At 46.1% G+C, this 16,560-nt stretch overlaps 2 protein-coding genes across 2 annotated transcripts; one reads left to right on the top strand and one right to left on the bottom strand.

The window, feature by feature from the left end:
- The first annotated feature begins 208 nt into the window (after positions 1 to 208).
- On the top strand, positions 209 to 6,658 carry LOC132789203 (WD repeat-containing protein 81). Its single transcript, XM_060797060.1, has 4 exons — positions 209 to 1,886; positions 1,944 to 4,414; positions 4,482 to 6,051; positions 6,114 to 6,658. The coding sequence occupies exons 1-4, from the start codon at positions 286 to 288 to the stop codon at positions 6,346 to 6,348; spliced, it is 5,877 nt and encodes a 1,958-aa protein (XP_060653043.1). The 5' UTR covers positions 209 to 285; the 3' UTR covers positions 6,349 to 6,658.
- A 5,569-nt stretch (positions 6,659 to 12,227) lies between these two features.
- On the bottom strand, positions 12,228 to 14,811 carry LOC132785557 (opsin Rh5). The gene is made up of 3 exons (XM_060791711.1): positions 13,641 to 14,811; positions 12,992 to 13,338; positions 12,228 to 12,933 (listed from the first exon to the last, which is right to left on the bottom strand). The coding sequence occupies exons 1-3, from the start codon at positions 13,898 to 13,900 to the stop codon at positions 12,368 to 12,370; spliced, it is 1,173 nt and encodes a 390-aa protein (XP_060647694.1). The 5' UTR covers positions 13,901 to 14,811; the 3' UTR covers positions 12,228 to 12,367.
- Positions 14,812 to 16,560: the final 1,749 nt, after the last annotated feature.

Below are 16,560 nucleotides of genomic sequence, written 5' to 3'. Positions count from 1 at the left end.
AGCATCGCGATTGCAGCATGACAAACAATTGTTAAAAGCTCATTATAAAGTAAACAGTAATACAATTAATTATGTGAAGTTTAATTTTGAGGCAATTGCATAAATTGCTGCTGCAATTAATATTAAAACAGCTCTTGTTTCCCTTTAAATACTTATGAGTATATCGTTTGCTGTTGCGTGACTGTCGTGCCGCTTTATTGCGGCCCGAGCCCATCGCTATATTTGCACAGTGCAATTTTTGTTTGTGTTAAATTTAGTTGGTCCGTTTTGGTCGCAGGCTTTGTCATGGGCGATAGCGACGATACGATATGGCTGCAAATCGGTATTAATCCGCAACATATTGTTTGTGACTCAGATGAGGGCGTCTACAAGCTGATATGCGACAAAAGCTGGCTACAAACCCTCGAGCGACAGCGCAAACTTTCCCACTTTACGAATTGGCCACAGTTGGATCGAAGAGCGCATCCTACTGGACCATTGGAGCACCCCTGGACCCGCATCCTAGTGCAAACGTATCGCAAGCAACCACAACGCAAAGTTTACCCACTGCCACCACGGACAACAGTCGAAGATCACGCCCAGTTGCCCCTAAGTTACTCACAAGCTGTGGCTAATGTGGCAAGCAGCAACTTTAAGCAATTGTGGCAGGCAGCTTACAAACAATATGCGGGCGCCCATGTCAAGCAGTGTCGCAGTGGCGCCGCCAAGCCAGCCACACACAATGCATCATCGGCTGCCACACTGCAACCGCATGATGTTGTGCTCAAGGAGCTGATACAACGCATCTACAACTGTCCGGTGCTGCACTGTCAGCAGGAGACGGATGTCACAGCCAGCTGCGAGCAGGACTTGTCGGGCGATTGTCATGCCAATGTGCTGCCCGCGTTAGTGGCCATTGAAACCAGCTGCCACTTCTGCGTCTTTCATTATCCGCCCGCTTTGGAGTGCAGTCTCTATGACTGCATCAGCTACAGTCCAGCGTTGCTGGGTCGAGGCTACAACAAGTCGCTGTTCATCATCTATCAGCTGCTACAGCTGTCGCGACAGCTACAGGCGCAGGGCTTGTGTCTCGGCGACTTGCGATTGCAGCACGTAATGTTACGCGAGAATCTCTGGCTGCAAGTGTTGCCGCGTCTGCCTTGCAATCTGTTAATGGCTGAACCACTGGCCGCGCTGGACATGTCGCCGCTAAGCTGTTCTGAGCTGCCCGAGTCGCCAGGCCATCAGCCTATGGAACCATCTATTGATCTCAAGCTGGCCTACGATCCAGACCAGTTTAATCTGCGCGAATACTGCGAAATGTGGTGCAATGGACAACTGTCCAACTTTGACTATTTGACCGTGTTGAACAATGCGTGTGGTCGCAGTTTAACGGATGCAGCGCATCATCACATTATGCCCTGGGTGACGGATTTTGCGGGACGCAATGGACTCAATTGGCGTGATCTCACAAAGAGTAAATATCGCTTGAACAAAGGCGACATACACTTGGATTTGATGTACACACATGCCACACAGCCTGGTGCGCCTGTAGAGCAGTCGCAAGTGCCGCATCATGTCTCCGATTTTCTCTCCGAGATCACATACTTTGTGTACATGGCGCGGCGCACACCTCAGTCCATACTTTGTGCACATGTGCGTCCCATTTGGGTGCCCGCAGAGTATCCGGTGTCGATACAACGACTGCAGGAATGGACGCCTGACGAATGCATACCAGAGTTCTATACGGATCCGATGATCTTTAAGAGCATACACGAAGATTTGCCAGATCTGGAGCTGCCGGCTTGGGCCAGCTGCCCAGAGGATTTCATTTGCAAGCATCGCGAGGCGCTGGAGTCGCAATATGTGAGTGAGCGACTGCAGCATTGGATCGACTTGAACTTTGGGTAAGTCTTGAGTTATTCAAAGAGCAGCAAATTAAACTAATTTATTCTGTGTTATAGCTACAAATTGAGCGGCAAGGCGGCGGTTAAGTCAAAGAATGTCTGCTTGAGTCTCGTGGATCAGCATTGCAATTTAAGTCAGCGCGGCATTGTGCAGCTCTTCACACAACCGCATCCACCACGTCGTTATGCCTCCGCCTGGTTCAGCAAAACGGCACCCAGGCTGTCACAGCTCTATGGCCAAAGTGGTGGCCCAGTGAGCAGCAGCAATAAGCGTCTGGCGCGCAGCACAGAGAATCTACAGGCAGCAGCAGCAACCAGTTATGGGAGCGTGGAGCGCAATTCGCCACGCATGTCATTGCGTGTGCCCGACGAGCAAGCTGTCTCGGCCTCTAACTTTTACACCATGACCAACTTTATAGAGCTGCCAGCGCAATACAATCCTGCGCTGTTGCTCCAGCAACTGGAGACACTCGAGACGTTTTACGCACGCACCTTTCCACAACAGCAAGCGGCCACAAATCCCGAGGAGCAGATGATCAATAGCGATCTGCTGTTTGAACAGAACTCGGCAGATCATTCGTTTACGAATCAACTGTTTGCTTTCGATGCTGCTGCAATACAAACCAAGTCGAAGAATCTGCTGGTCAGCTCGAAACGACGACAGCAGAGTTTGCAGCAGTTGCACGTGGAACGACGCGAACGCGAGTTGCAGGTTTTGGGCTGCCTGATTGTGGAAGTGTTTGCCATGCAACGACTGCGTCCGCTCTTGACAAGCAACGGCGCCAGCGCCAGTTTCGAGTGTCGCTTGGCCGCATGTCGCACACTGGCTCAGCATCATGTGCAGGAGCTGCCCAAGGCGGTGCGTCGAGTGGTGCGATTGTTGTTGCAACTGGAGCAAGGAGAGGCTACAGTTGAAGGGCTGCCAGTGCCCACACATGCGGCACAGCTGCTGGAACCGATGTTTGCCAACACGCTGCTGCCTTTTCCCAGCCACTATTTGGCTGTCTATGGCTTGGTGCGTTCGCTGCACATGTTCCAGCACAACTTTGAGCTGCTCGAGCTGCACACGCATCTGAATTGCAACGGTGGCAATGAATGTGCTCGCTACACGGAACTGGATCGCCAGCGTGTGCTCTTCGAGCGCAAGATTGCCGAATGCAAAGTGATGTCCTGCTGTGCACATGTGCGACGCCTGCTGGAACCTGTCGCGTTTGGCTACGAACAGTTTACGCCCGTGGAGCTGCTGCTGCCGCACATTATTGATTTATTGCGCGACGAACGCACCTCGATTCTGACGGCTTGGCATCTGTTTGATTGCATTGCCCAGGCGCTGGGCGTGACGCAGACGCAACAACAGCTGCTGCAGCCGTTGTTGAAGTTGTACGATGTGGAGAGCATCACAGCGGTGGATGAGGCAAACAGCAGCAGCGGCAACAGCAGTGGCAGTGGCAGCTGCGGCAGCAACATTGCTGGTGGCAGCCACTTGCGTTTCTCATCGAGCAGCAGCTTCAAATCACGCAAATCGGTGAAACTCTATCATCACAGCTTCCTGTTGCGCTTGATTGTGCGCTTTGGCTTGCGCTGCTTCCTACAACATTTCATTGCGCCATTGATTGAGGCTGTCGGTGGCTACAAGGAGCCAGAACAGGGCAATGGCTATCACTATCACAGCGGCGGCAGTCGACGCACCAGCAAGAATCTCAGTTTTGCCGTCGAAGAGCCATCGTCACAGCAATTGCAGCAGCAACAACAGGAGTCGAAGCCGGATGTTGAGGAGTTGTTTACCTTCGAGGAGGATCAGGAGAACAAATCCATAGACTCCTTTGACATGCGTCCCTCGTCCACCGCCATTGCGGAGGAAGCTCGTGAATCCGCGGGCAGTTCACCCGACAAACTGGCCATCAACGAGCTGATGTATGGCGCCAAATTGTCACCAGATAAAATCTCCCTTCAAAGCCAAGGCCAGACACCGCCGCCCATGATGCCGCCGCCACCAATTGGACCACGTTCACCCACCATTGAGATACCTGCCAGCGGCATTCGCCGCAGCTTCCAACTGAGCGCCATCGACTGCGACATTGGCTCACGAAAGAGCGTCGACAGCTTTGAGCTGATCAGCCAGGTGACGAGTGCTGTCAACGAGTCGACGGAATCAACGGATATCCAGCCGGAGACGGAGGGCTGTGACTCGCTGCAGGCGTCGGTTATATCGCGCATCTCGGAGGCCAAAGCATTGCAGAATAATCGCATCAGCGAGATGAGTGCAGAGAGTTTGGTTTGGCTGTCGCATCGCTTGGGTCCCGTGCTCACTGCCCGCCACATTACACGCAATCTGCTTAAGCTGCTCTCGCTCTGCTACGTTGGCCAGGAGAATCTGCTGCCCGAGATGGACGCTTCCGAGACGAGCAGTGGCATTGATCTCGCTGCTGCGGATGCCGCCAATCTCAACTACTTTAGCATTGCCAATGCGCGTGTTGTTGGCGATCGCAGCGCTGCTCGGGTGCTCGAGTGTCTCATGTCCATTGCGGGTGAGTTTAAATCTAAATTTTAATATTGTAACAACATAATTGAATACTTTTATCTCTTCCTTTCCAGCACTCTACGGCGAAAACTTTTTACTGCTGCAGTATTTTCCACACATCAGCGAGCTGATTGGACTCTGCTCAAAACGCATTACTGGCAGCCTGGAGGGCGCGATCATCAGTTCGCTGCAGCTGGTGAAGTATATGCTGCCCTGCCTGATGGACGCCAGCATTATGGAGCATCTGCAGCACATACTGCTTGACGCAATCCTTCTGCCCATATTGCGACTGTTGAGCTCGACTAATCTCCTGATGCCAAGTGGTTATTTGGGTCGCTCGCTGCTGGCGAGAAAGTTCCTCGATGCCTGCTATGCGCTAAGTGTTCGTCTGGGATCTGACATGACGCGGGAGCATCTCTGCCAGTCGCTGCTGACGCCTTTCTTTATGATCTTCAACAAGGCCTACGGCTTGCCCAATGATTTCAGCTGCCACCTGGCGAGTCTTACGCTGAGTGGTGGAGCTGGACAACAGCAGCGTGCGCTGGAGGAGCTGCGCGATGTCTTTGGTCCAGAGTTGGCACACACTGCATACCTCGCATTTCTGCGCTTCCTGGGCGAAGCCATCATGAAGCGCTCGCTAAGCAATCTGGAGTTTGTGTTAACGCTTTGTCACGAGCATGAGCAGCCCAATGCTGCACGCCGCAAATCCGAGAGCAGCCCTTCGGCTGCAGTTAATCAGGCCGATGTGGTGGATGCTTCGATGGCGCCGAATAGTTTTGGCACACAGATTGTGGGCAACCGGTTGCAGGTAGCCAGCAGCAGCATGGAACTGCTCGACATGGTGGCCTATAAGCTGGATCATATGCCAAGCACGCGGCACCTGAAGGGCAACTGGTTGGCCTATTGGCGTCATGAGACGACGCGCAGCGACAAGGATAATCAGGCGCTGAATCTCAAACAGATACGTCTGCAATCCTTTGTGGGGCACACGAACTCGGTGCGTGCAATTTATGCGCTCGAGAATGAGAATAGTTTCATCTCCGCTTCGAAGGATAAAACTGTCAAGTTGTGGTCACTGCGCAGCGAGGGCGACGGACGCAAGAGCACCACCTGCCAATTCACCTACACAGCACACAAGAAGTCCATACATTCCCTGAGCTTCCTGGAATCCCTGCGCTACGTGGTGTCCTGCGATGCAGGCGTGCATCTCTGGGATCCATTTATAGGTCGACCACTGGGCATACTCGATGCTCCTAGACATAGTGCAGTGACGGTGGTCAAGTGCTTGCCCTCGCATTCGCCGCTTGTGGTCGCCGGCACAGCGGAGTCTACAGTTCGCATAATCGATGCCCGCTCCATGCAGTATGTGAATGAGTGGCGTGTTTGCCATGCGGCGCTGCCAAATGCCACAGTCCGTTGCTTGGCTGTCGCTCCGTCGGGCAATTGGCTGGCCGCTGGTCTCTCGTCGGGTGCCATCGTGCAGCTGGACACGCGCACCGGCATCGTGCTCAACTCGTGGCGGCCCATGGAATGTGATCTGCTGCAGCTGACGGCGCCCAGCGATCAGCTGCTCATCAGTTCGGCATTGGATCACAGTCTGGCTGTGTGGCATGGGCAAACCGGCATATTACATTATCAGCTCAAGTAAGTTGCAAGCGATTTAACATCACATCATCTTTGCTAAGCCCTTCCATTCACTTTTGCAGACCACCAGCGGAGCCAGCTCATTTCCTGCAGAGCGTGGGCACCTCATTGGTCTATGCGACAACGGGGAATCGAGTTGGCGTCTATGCGGATGTGGGCAACTCGCATGCCTTGAACACCATCACCAAATTGCGTCCAGAAACATTCCGTGGCGTGCTCACCTCCCTCGCCGTGCTGCCCCTCAATCGCGCCTTTTTGGCCGGCAATGAGAGTGGCAACATTGCACTCCTGTGCTAGCCAGGATTAGACAGATGATATTAAGACAGAACAAAATGATTTATCTCTATTTTTAAACGGCACCAAATATTAATCTAGATTACCTTATATATACTCGATCGGAGCAATAGGATTTAGTTACCACTTTAGTTAGAACTTACTCCAAAAACAGGACGTATTCAATTCCAGCACAACTAATTTAATTTGTTAGTTTTAGGCAATATTGTTTTTTATTTTTGATTTCGATCCACAACAAAGGTAAAAGGCAAACAATACACATGTTTTGTATTATATAAATTACACAACTATTTAAACATAAACGTTGCGTTTTATTAAATATCGAAGGAATATCCTTTTTTAATGATACTCTATATGTCTGCCATATCCTTGCACATTTTAAAAGGACACTTATTGCTAGCATCGCCAGGACCAATACTATCGCTCAGCATCAAACAAACATGGTTCCAATATTTGTTAAGCTAGAAAGCGAAAAAACCCGTGCGAAAATGGCAAATTCCAGGATAACTCGAGAACCACCAGGACGATTTGAATGTCCTTTGGTATGATGATAGTCCACACAAATACGCTTCGTTTGGCACAGGTTTCACAAGGATCGGACAGGATGTGGCCGTGATATACGTAATTTTCTGTATACAAAAAAAGTCCTTGCAACTTGACTGTTTGAAGGATATTCGTCCTTTTTATTATTTCAATCGTTTTGTGTTAGTTATACTTATTATTTTGCCAAAGGACATTCTGATCGTACATCAAATGTCGGAAATACGGCGTATTTTAACCAAATTTCAAAATTTTCCTATGTCTCCCCCTTACAAAAATTTGAAATTCATTTTTTTAATCAGGACTTGCAAAGATCGCATAGGATGTCGCCGAGATATGAACTATTTTCTGTATACAAAAACTGCCTTCTAGCTAGGGCGTTTAAAGAATAATCGTATATATCATATACCAATCTTTACACATGTGACATTTTTATGTGTGATTGTTTTTGTTTATAATTAATGCGCCTGTAAGATATGCAACATAATTTTGTTAACAGGGTTCCTTGAAAAATATTTTATTTGGCCAGAAATTAGGTTGTGGTTGATAGGTATTTAAAACTGATTATATGTTTTTTTCCGTTTAACATAAACATAAGCTTAATATAATAAATAACACAAATTTATTGTTAACGTATTGTATTCATAGATACATAGTTATTTTAACATTAAAACAGCTGAAATATTCTCTGAAGTTTTGCAATCAGTTAATCCTCAGTTATATACAAAATAGAATTTTGTTTTTCTTGATCGATCGGAAGAGAAATATTCTTTGTTGGAATATAAATTTCTTTCCTCAATTTTAAGTCTTTCCATATTATTATAATACTCTTCTTACTTTTACGTGCGGAGTATAAAAAGTCAATTTGTATTTTATTTTTTCTTGTTCCCCCTTAATACATGTATATTTTTATTCGTTTTCATCTTTTCTCAATTTCGTCTTGCACATCGCATTGAGTTGGGGCAATGAACTTGGGGAGCAGACGAGTTAATCAACGAGTTTCGATCTTAAAAGCAACTTCCCTCTGCATCTCTGTTTCAGTATGAGTGCGAACGTCTGCGAACGTACATACACATGTATGTATGTATGTGTGATTGTATGGAGGATGTATACTACATAAGTATATAGGGAGAGCGTTGCATTTATTTTGGGCGTCGCGACATTTCGCGTGGCTTCTTTTTATGGCAACTTTTTGCATTGGTTGTTGTTGCTTGTGCGCTGCTGTTGTGGTTTTTATTGTTGTCGCTTTATGCAGTTTACGGCAGAGTCTGGGCGACGTATGCGTAAGACAATGATTCTGGGCGCTTGTTACAATGAGGATTTACAGAGGACAATAGTGCGTCTAAGTCATTCGAGCGTGCATTGCTCTCCCAACTGCATTGCATTGGGTAACCCCCTTGCAATTTTCGCTCTCTCATTCAATTTGTAGATGTCTTGCATTTCACCTTGAGTTTAAAGAGTCGTTGGAGCATCCAGTCGTGCGTAAATTGCATTTACAGCGTGAACGAACTCAGCTGGAACGAGTTCGCTGGTGCCTTTTAGATTTGTTGCATGTTGCAAGTGGTTCGACATGAAGGCTCTCGAAAATAGCAATAAATAATAAAAAATGTATTTAGATAATGCACAAACAAGAGAGACAGAACATTTAAATCTTATAATATCAAATCATAATAAATTCAAGTTCAAATAAATAAACTGCGCACTAAGGCAAGCAAACAACAACAAACGTAACGCGTTCAATCATACACACACTCCCATAGCAGACGTATCAAACCTCAAACAAACGTCATGATCACGCAATCCAAAAAATATCTCGTGCGACACACAAGTATGCGGGGAATTTAAAATTTCCGAAGAATGGTTTTGCATGAAATTTCACTTACTTGCCCGAACAGGCAAACAGCGTCAAAGAGACGGGCATTGTTATGCTTGGAATGCTTTGGCATTGGAGTGAACACACCGACTATACATACCACTATGTGTATGGCTGTGTTTGTGTTGAGTTTGTATGCAGGGTTGCCAGAGCGCATACCAGCGCCAAATATGCAGCAATGTGGCGTCCAGCGATCGAATCTGGCAGCCCGACAGCACTGCCATAAGACCACAAGAATGTTGAGGTTGTGTGGTGGTCTGATGATGATGTTGGTTGGGTATTAAGGTTGAGGTTGAGTCGCAACTCGAAAAATATATGTGTACACATGTTGTCAAGCTGCATGTTGTGCGTTGTGTTGTTCTTAACATTGCGCGCAGCAGGTGCGAACGGTATGGCAACAGCGGCGTTGCCAGAGTAGCAGCAGCAGAAACAGCAAAACAGCCACATTTACGCTAGGGCAGCACTCAAATTGACAATGTTACCAACATACAGACGAAAATTGGCAATAGGCGAACAGAAATGAACAATTGGCTGCCGCATGTAGTAAAGTGGGCGCTGTGTGTTGTGTGCACCAGTGTGGCCCACTCATATTTATAAATTCATGACAGTTTATGCCATCAATTTTATAACTCACACCCCGGTTGCCGGGGGCGGCGAGCCAATAAATTCTCGGAGGCCGACTACGTATTTTATAGTCGCGCATTGCAGATCTGACATAATAACTAAGAGGCGCGCAGAATGTGTAGCTACAGGTCTGTTAACCCACAGCAGCGCTGTTACTTACCCACACACAGCTTGATGTGGGTTGGGGACGGGAGCCGGTAGCCGGCAGCAACAGGCGTAATCATACTCTCCCGCTCGCAGCGCTTTGTTTACCAATTATTAGCTCATAGAGTAAAGTCGATGCTTGGTCTCTTTGTGGGCGTTGCTGCATTCTATAAAATCGAATTTTTAACGTTCAAATGCTAACAGAGGCACAGCATTGGGGCATAGGCATGCAACAGTCTATCGATTTTGACGACATGTTAATTTCGAGCGCGCTCGTTGCCTGCTATTTAACAGGCGCCCACCCCATGAATTGGCATTACATATTAGGATTGCCAAAATAATAGCAAGACGATTAATAGGCCGCAACACAATACAGCACAGCAGGCGAGCGAGCGAGAACGAAAGTGAGTGCTAGCGAGTGGCCCTGCTTATGTGGTTGTGTGTGTGCGTTGTGAAAGTGTGACGAGAGTGCAAGCGAAAGAGCAACAACAATTGTGTGTCCCCTGTTGCCAATGGACATGCGCAAACAATGCGCTGAACTTTTACGATATTAGAATTTCGAACGAGTTATGCGACTGGAACGAGCATTTCGTTTGGCACTTAGCCAACGCCTTGCCATTAACTGAGTGGCCAGCAACCCCAACAATGCTGGCAATAAACGACGCTGCAAATTGGCAACTGGTTTGTCCGTGCAGTGCAAGCGAGACAACAGTAGTGTGTGCGTGTGTGTGCATTGCTTTTGTGTATAGTATGGGCAATTTGAAATCGTTTTAATTTCGAAAGAAAAAAGAGCGTCGCGTGCACATCGCTGTGCGCCTGTTCGCAAACGATTAAATTCAGTTTAATCATCCACTAAACAGCTACGAGATACCGTTTCGTTCGTTATTATTATTATTACATGCAACAAGTCGTCGTCGTTGTCGTCGTCGACTCTCCACACAGAACACACAACAATAAGGGAAACAGCAGCAGCAAACGACGTGCGAGAAATGGACAAGTGTTATTGTCTGCCTCCTCACACAAATTGGATAATCCGACGCGTTGAGGAGGAGCTCAGAGTCAGGCACAAATAGCAGCAGCAGCACATCAAACGATTGCAGCAGCCGCACAACTTGTGTAGAGCAACATCTCTCTAATCCTCACACACGCACACAATCAAAACACATTCAAACAACACACACCCAACAGCAGCACTCGCTCTAGCAAGTTTGTATGTTTATCTCGCTCGCACCTGCGACCAGGTTTCTAACATCATTTCTATTGAGTTTTCATTGAAAATCTAATCGTACTGTGTGTGGAGAGCATGCTGCTAAATCTCATGCAGACCTAGTAAAAATGTTTGTTGTTTCTTAAAGAGCAAGAAGAAGCCCCAGACCAGTCGCTCTATCTGTCTGCTGGCGCACCACGCTATTCAGTGGTGTGTGGTGGTGTGTTGTCTATTTGGCAATGTTGCTGGCTGTGTGGTTCGACCGATGTCGCTCCTCCTCTGCCCTTCTCCCTTTTTTTTGGTTTACACTACTCGTAGTCGACACACAGATACACACGCATACAGGCGCACACCAATCACTCGCTGCGCTTTCTCAGCCAATCACGCTTTCAACTTTGTGTAGAAATGTTGTAAACGGCTGCTGAAAATACTGTTCGCCTGTTACCGTGTGGAACATTCGCTGAATTGAAACGCTGCTGTTGGCCACGCGGATTGGTTGGATGTGCGCAAGCAACAAAGAAGCGCAACTTTTTCAACTTCATATCGCTCGTCCATCCATCCATCCGTTCATCCATGTTTGGATGGGCCCCAGGGCAACGCAACGCATTTTATCGCAACGTTTCCCACTTTTTACACACACAATAACACGGAGGCGCAGTCGCGATATTATTGTCGAATGAGAAATGAGAATATTTTTCAATTGCCGCATTCGACATATTGACAACGCAACCTGACTGAGGCGAGACATGCTGTGGTGCTTTGTTGTGCTGTGGTGGTTGTTTGTTCGCTTGCTTGGTTGGTTGGAACGCTGTCCATTCATTGGACAACATGCTCTAAACTGGCCTGAACAACAATGCCCGAGATGTTGCCTTCAAGCCAAAGGCTGCATCAAACATGTAAGAACAGTCAACTGCGATATGTGTTGCGGCAAGTTTTGTATACCTTTGCAATACTTAAGTATCAATTCGACGATCAACTTGAATTCCATTTTAAAATACTCTTTGGAAACACGACCACAAATGTTGCTAAAGAAAAATGTATCGAATCCACCAAAAAGTGATCGTTACTACTCCAGCAAGCTTTCGTTTGGAGTTGTGAAGAATCTGAATCATATCAACATGCGATCTACACTAAATCCACTTGAGATCCATTATAAGATGTACTAACGAATGTACATTGCGCGATGTTGCTAAAGAAATGTATCCAACAATTTTGGAATATTAAGCAATGTAGCGAGAAATATATTTTTGCAGCTAAATTACGATCAAGTGAAACTGAATGAAAGGTGAAAACTAAAAACTAAATAAAATAAATAATAAAACTAGACATTTATATAAAATATGTGACAAATAAAATACTTTCTTTACTGACTTCTAAAATAATGGGTAATACGAATTTTTCCTAGTACTTAAGAAAACTTTCTTAAAAAATGAAGCCTCATTTTTCATATCTACAAATAAACTGGTCGACTCACCAATAAGTTAAGCATTATCAATGTTTGTTTTTCAATGCCATCTTTTTTTGGTTTTGTATTTTTGGAACTTATTTAGTTCATTGCTTGAAGTGATCAACATATATCGAGATCGAGTACATCTATTATTATTTCAAAGTGCAGATATCCAAGTTCAGGTCGTTCAGTTCTGGACGCTCATGGCCAGCGTATCGCCGCTGACACTAGCCACGCTCTCCTGGCCACCCGTCGCACCAGTTCCCGTTTGTTTCTCACGTATGCCTAGCCAGGGAAGTCGTCTCTCCAGTTCCAGACGATACTTTGGATGACTTGTCGCATATACCCAGGGATCGAGACATGAAACCGATTTGCAGGCCAACATGGGCAACATGGATACAAATGGTGTAATCAACTGCTGTTCTCCGAAGCAACCAATCAGGGCAACCACCGAATACGGAGTCCAAGCGAGCACAAAGAGCATATAAATTATGAGAGCTGCCTTGGCAATCTTGAGTTCCACGCTCATCGAGTCGTTGTTCTGATTTGCGGACAACGACTTCACATTCATCTTCTTGGCCTGCTCCGCAAGCATCTGCTCATGGGTTCGTACGTGAGTGAAGAGCTTGTAATAAGAAACAATAATCACGGTCATCGGGATGGCATAGGACCACACAAAAATAGTGCGAACAAACAGTCGGTTCTCATCGGTGTTGGTCAGATAATCAAAGGTGCAGGTGGTCAGGAAGCCCTCTGAGAAGAAAAACAATGTAGTTCATTCATGATTGGAGTAATCAAGTAAAGAACTTACCTGGTAAGTAACGACCCCAGATCTGGAAGAGGGGCAGCACAGAGAAAGGTGTTGCCCACAGCCAGGTGAAGATAATGCACATAAGTATTTGTCCATAGCTCAAGCGTCCATCGATGGGATTCGATATGGTCTTGTAGCGATCAAAGGCAATAAAAGCGTTTGTTATAGAAGCGCCCATGCCAGAGATGCCACCATTTAGCGCATAGATGTCGCAGCCCATTTCTCCACCAGCAATATATCCCAGGGTGGCATTAATCAGATAATGGGGCATATTGGAGGCCATAAACAGATCAAAGACAGCCAAATTCAGAATCAATAAATTAGAAGGCGTCCGTAGAGATTTTGAGCTAAACAAATGTGCAAGTGTAAGCAAAATTATTCTGCTGTTTTTTAATATATACATATATACAAATTTGAGCAAAAAAGAAAAAAAACAAACTTAGGAAATTATGATTACTGTATTATGCCTAAAATTAAAGCTCTATTCTTTTGCGTATTCCTTAAGAAATAAGGATACAAATTACTTAGATTCATTGCATTTTTAACCTCCTTTTAGAATTAATATATTTTGTATACGGGTTGTTTTTTATCATAATTTTTCTAATAGTCATTTGTTGAAATTTCACAATTATAAACATGGTGCACTTACGTGGAGAATATCCAGATGACAAGCCCATTACCAAAGATATTGAGGGTCATGAGGACACAGAAGGCGATGTAGATGCCAGCACGATGGTAAATGGGAGGCGTACGAAATCCTCGCCAATGAGCGTGCACCAAATGCTGGAACTCCGCGGGATAATCATGTCCCAAAGGCAACACAGAGCCGCTAGCATCGCCCAGGCTGTCGTTCAGGAAGCTTGCATACGGCTGCGGTCCGGTCAAGTCACCAGTATAGTTGATATACATTTTGCACTTGAGGTCCTTTTATTATTTTTTGAAAGAAAATTCCGTCGACTAGCTCTGATGGAGGAGGCACATGCTCTCCATTGACGTCTCGCCTTTTGGCTGACCTCTGGCCTGCTGGCGAATGGCATTTTTATAGTGCCCACGCTGGGTTGAGGTGCGGAGTTCAATTAATGTGATTAGAAGCTTCTACAGCGTGACTTAGCCTGGGATTAGACGCCGCTAATCTGCGTCTTAAGACATTTTTGTGCGGCTCAAGTTACGAATCAACATCGCCTCCACGTTATCGTCGTTGACATTCAAATTCAAATTCCAACGTCTCTGGCGGGCAACAGCAAAAACGAAAACGGTTCGTTCACATTCTCCACAACTCGCTCGCGGTCTCGCTCGCTCTCTCGTCTAAATCGTAAATTGTAGCAGAAAATACGAACGAACTTTTGTGCGAAATATGACACTAAGTAACGGGTGCCCAGCATTCGGTAGCAAGCAGCTTGTTGTTGTTCTCTGATGGTCGGCAACTGACTGCGGCACGTGCGTCTTTCCATTTCCGAGTGCTTTTGCTTTTGCCGTGCTTCGACCTGTTTCTTTCAAAAGCAAAAATGCTCACCGGCGTCCAGCAATGTGCTGGCGGTCTCTGCGCCAGAGCGAGACAACGCTAACAACGCAGCTGCGCGTGCACACACTGTCGTCTCGTTCTGGCACGCCGATTGCATTGCGAGTGACACAGCAGCCAGCTTGTGAGTGCTGTGCGCCTGGTTGGTTCGGCGCTGTCATTTCACAATGACCCACCTTCACGACGAAGCGTTGTTTTGACGACTGTCAGACGGCATTTTGCTGTTGCGGCTGCTTCGACTGCGACTGCTACTGCTGCTGTCTGTCTTATGTTGGTTGTGTTTGTACAACAAACGTGTATTGTAGCAACAAAAAACAAGAACAGCAACATTTTCATTAGGCGGACAGAAAACAACGTACACATAACAACGGAAACAGACGCAGAACCAGAAACAGAACAAGAACACGAACAAAAACAACAATAATAATATACATATCGTTGTTATTTTTGTTGTTCTTGCTATTGTTTGCTTTGCTTGTGTATATTGGCATGTTGTGTGTATATCCGTAACCAAGGGGAACCTTGTACGCCCGCCCTACTCCAAAAGATACAAACGATACTCGCAAGAGCGAGTACGAACCAAGCGAACTGGAGAAATCTCCTACCATTGGGATTCTAAAAGTATTCCTTCATCTACATATCATATTTCATAATATAATATACATATATAATAGATATTGTAGTCTAATAAAATATATAAGTAAGTTAAAATGAATTTCTGTAATGATACTACAAATTCCCTAAAGTAATAGTCTTTAGTGTTAAACATTTATAATTGATTTAAGTGAAATTTAGCAAAGATTTCGAAATAAATAATTTCTAAATTCTATATCGCAATATTTTTTACAGTTATAAATTCGTTATACAAATGCCTACTCTCAATCTGTGTAGCGCACTTTCAGAACACAAGGCTAACGACGCTGACGTCTACTTGTGACTCGTATTCGTACCCGTATTCGCGTATTCGCATTCGTTCTCGTTTTCGTTCTCGCTCGGGGTTGACTTGAATTCGCCTTGACCGTAATTTGAGGCCGTTCCCATTGCCAAGTGAAGGACGCACCTTGAAACTCAAGGATTTTGCGCGATTTGCGAAAATTCGCAAACTGTTTCGCCTCGCACTGGGTCAAAGCAACAATTTTTGCAAATGTTGTGTGTGTTTTTGCTTTTGGCAATTCAAGTGGATGACATAAGCAGGCAGTTCGCTGATATACATTCGACTCAACTCAACAATTTCGGGTGGCATTGAGATGTCATGGAACAAGTTTGCTCGCTGTGTTGAGCATAGCGGAGAGAAGAGTGGAGAGTGGAGACTGAGTGTGTTGTATACACTCGATGCGTTGCGTGGCGGCCAATTTAAATGAACTCTGAGTGGTGGTTGCTTGTTTTCGAGAGGGGAAATGGTGGAGAGGAACACTGACTGGTGGGGCAGACAACGCATTTTGGCAGCCCCAGACACTTGCTCTGCATTTTGGGCGCCTCATAGCACAGGTTGTGATTTGAGCTTTTTTGGAAGCTAAGGTTAAGGTTACTCGCTAATTGCTGCACCGCATAACGGTAACTAACCACAGTCAACACGTGCCATTGTCATCAGTGGTGTCAGTGGCATCAGTACGAGATGTGGTGGCATTGTTGGTGGTGCGCGAAACAACTTGAAATATGCATGTCCGTCCCGTTTAAGTTGTGCGGTCAGTCAGGCCCCAAAATCCAGTTTGGGGAACAGGCGCACACAACCCGGCAACAAGTCGCCCCGCGGCCCCAATGTCATCCCATGAGCATGAGAGAGTACAACGACCAGTCAGCCAGTGTAAATCAGAAGTGTGCTTCTGCTGTCCCCCTGCTCTAATCGGATGTGAAGCGTCTTTACGTGATGATTTGTATTGACGCTGATTACGGAATGTGTATGCATAAGTATTTAGTGCTTAACACGCCCAATAAATTGAGCTTGTTAGAGAAATTTGGTTAGGAATCGAACTAAATATGGGTATGCATAGGTATTGAGTACTTAGTATCTTCAATTATTGAATTTAATTATATTGCTTTCTCTTAGCTT

Source organism: Drosophila nasuta, chromosome 2L (genome assembly GCF_023558535.2).
Source record: "Drosophila nasuta strain 15112-1781.00 chromosome 2L, ASM2355853v1, whole genome shotgun sequence".
NCBI lineage: Eukaryota > Metazoa > Arthropoda > Insecta > Diptera > Drosophilidae > Drosophila > Drosophila nasuta.
The sequence above is the reverse complement of the archived record's forward strand: the minus strand, read 5'-3'. Positions and strand labels throughout refer to the sequence as shown.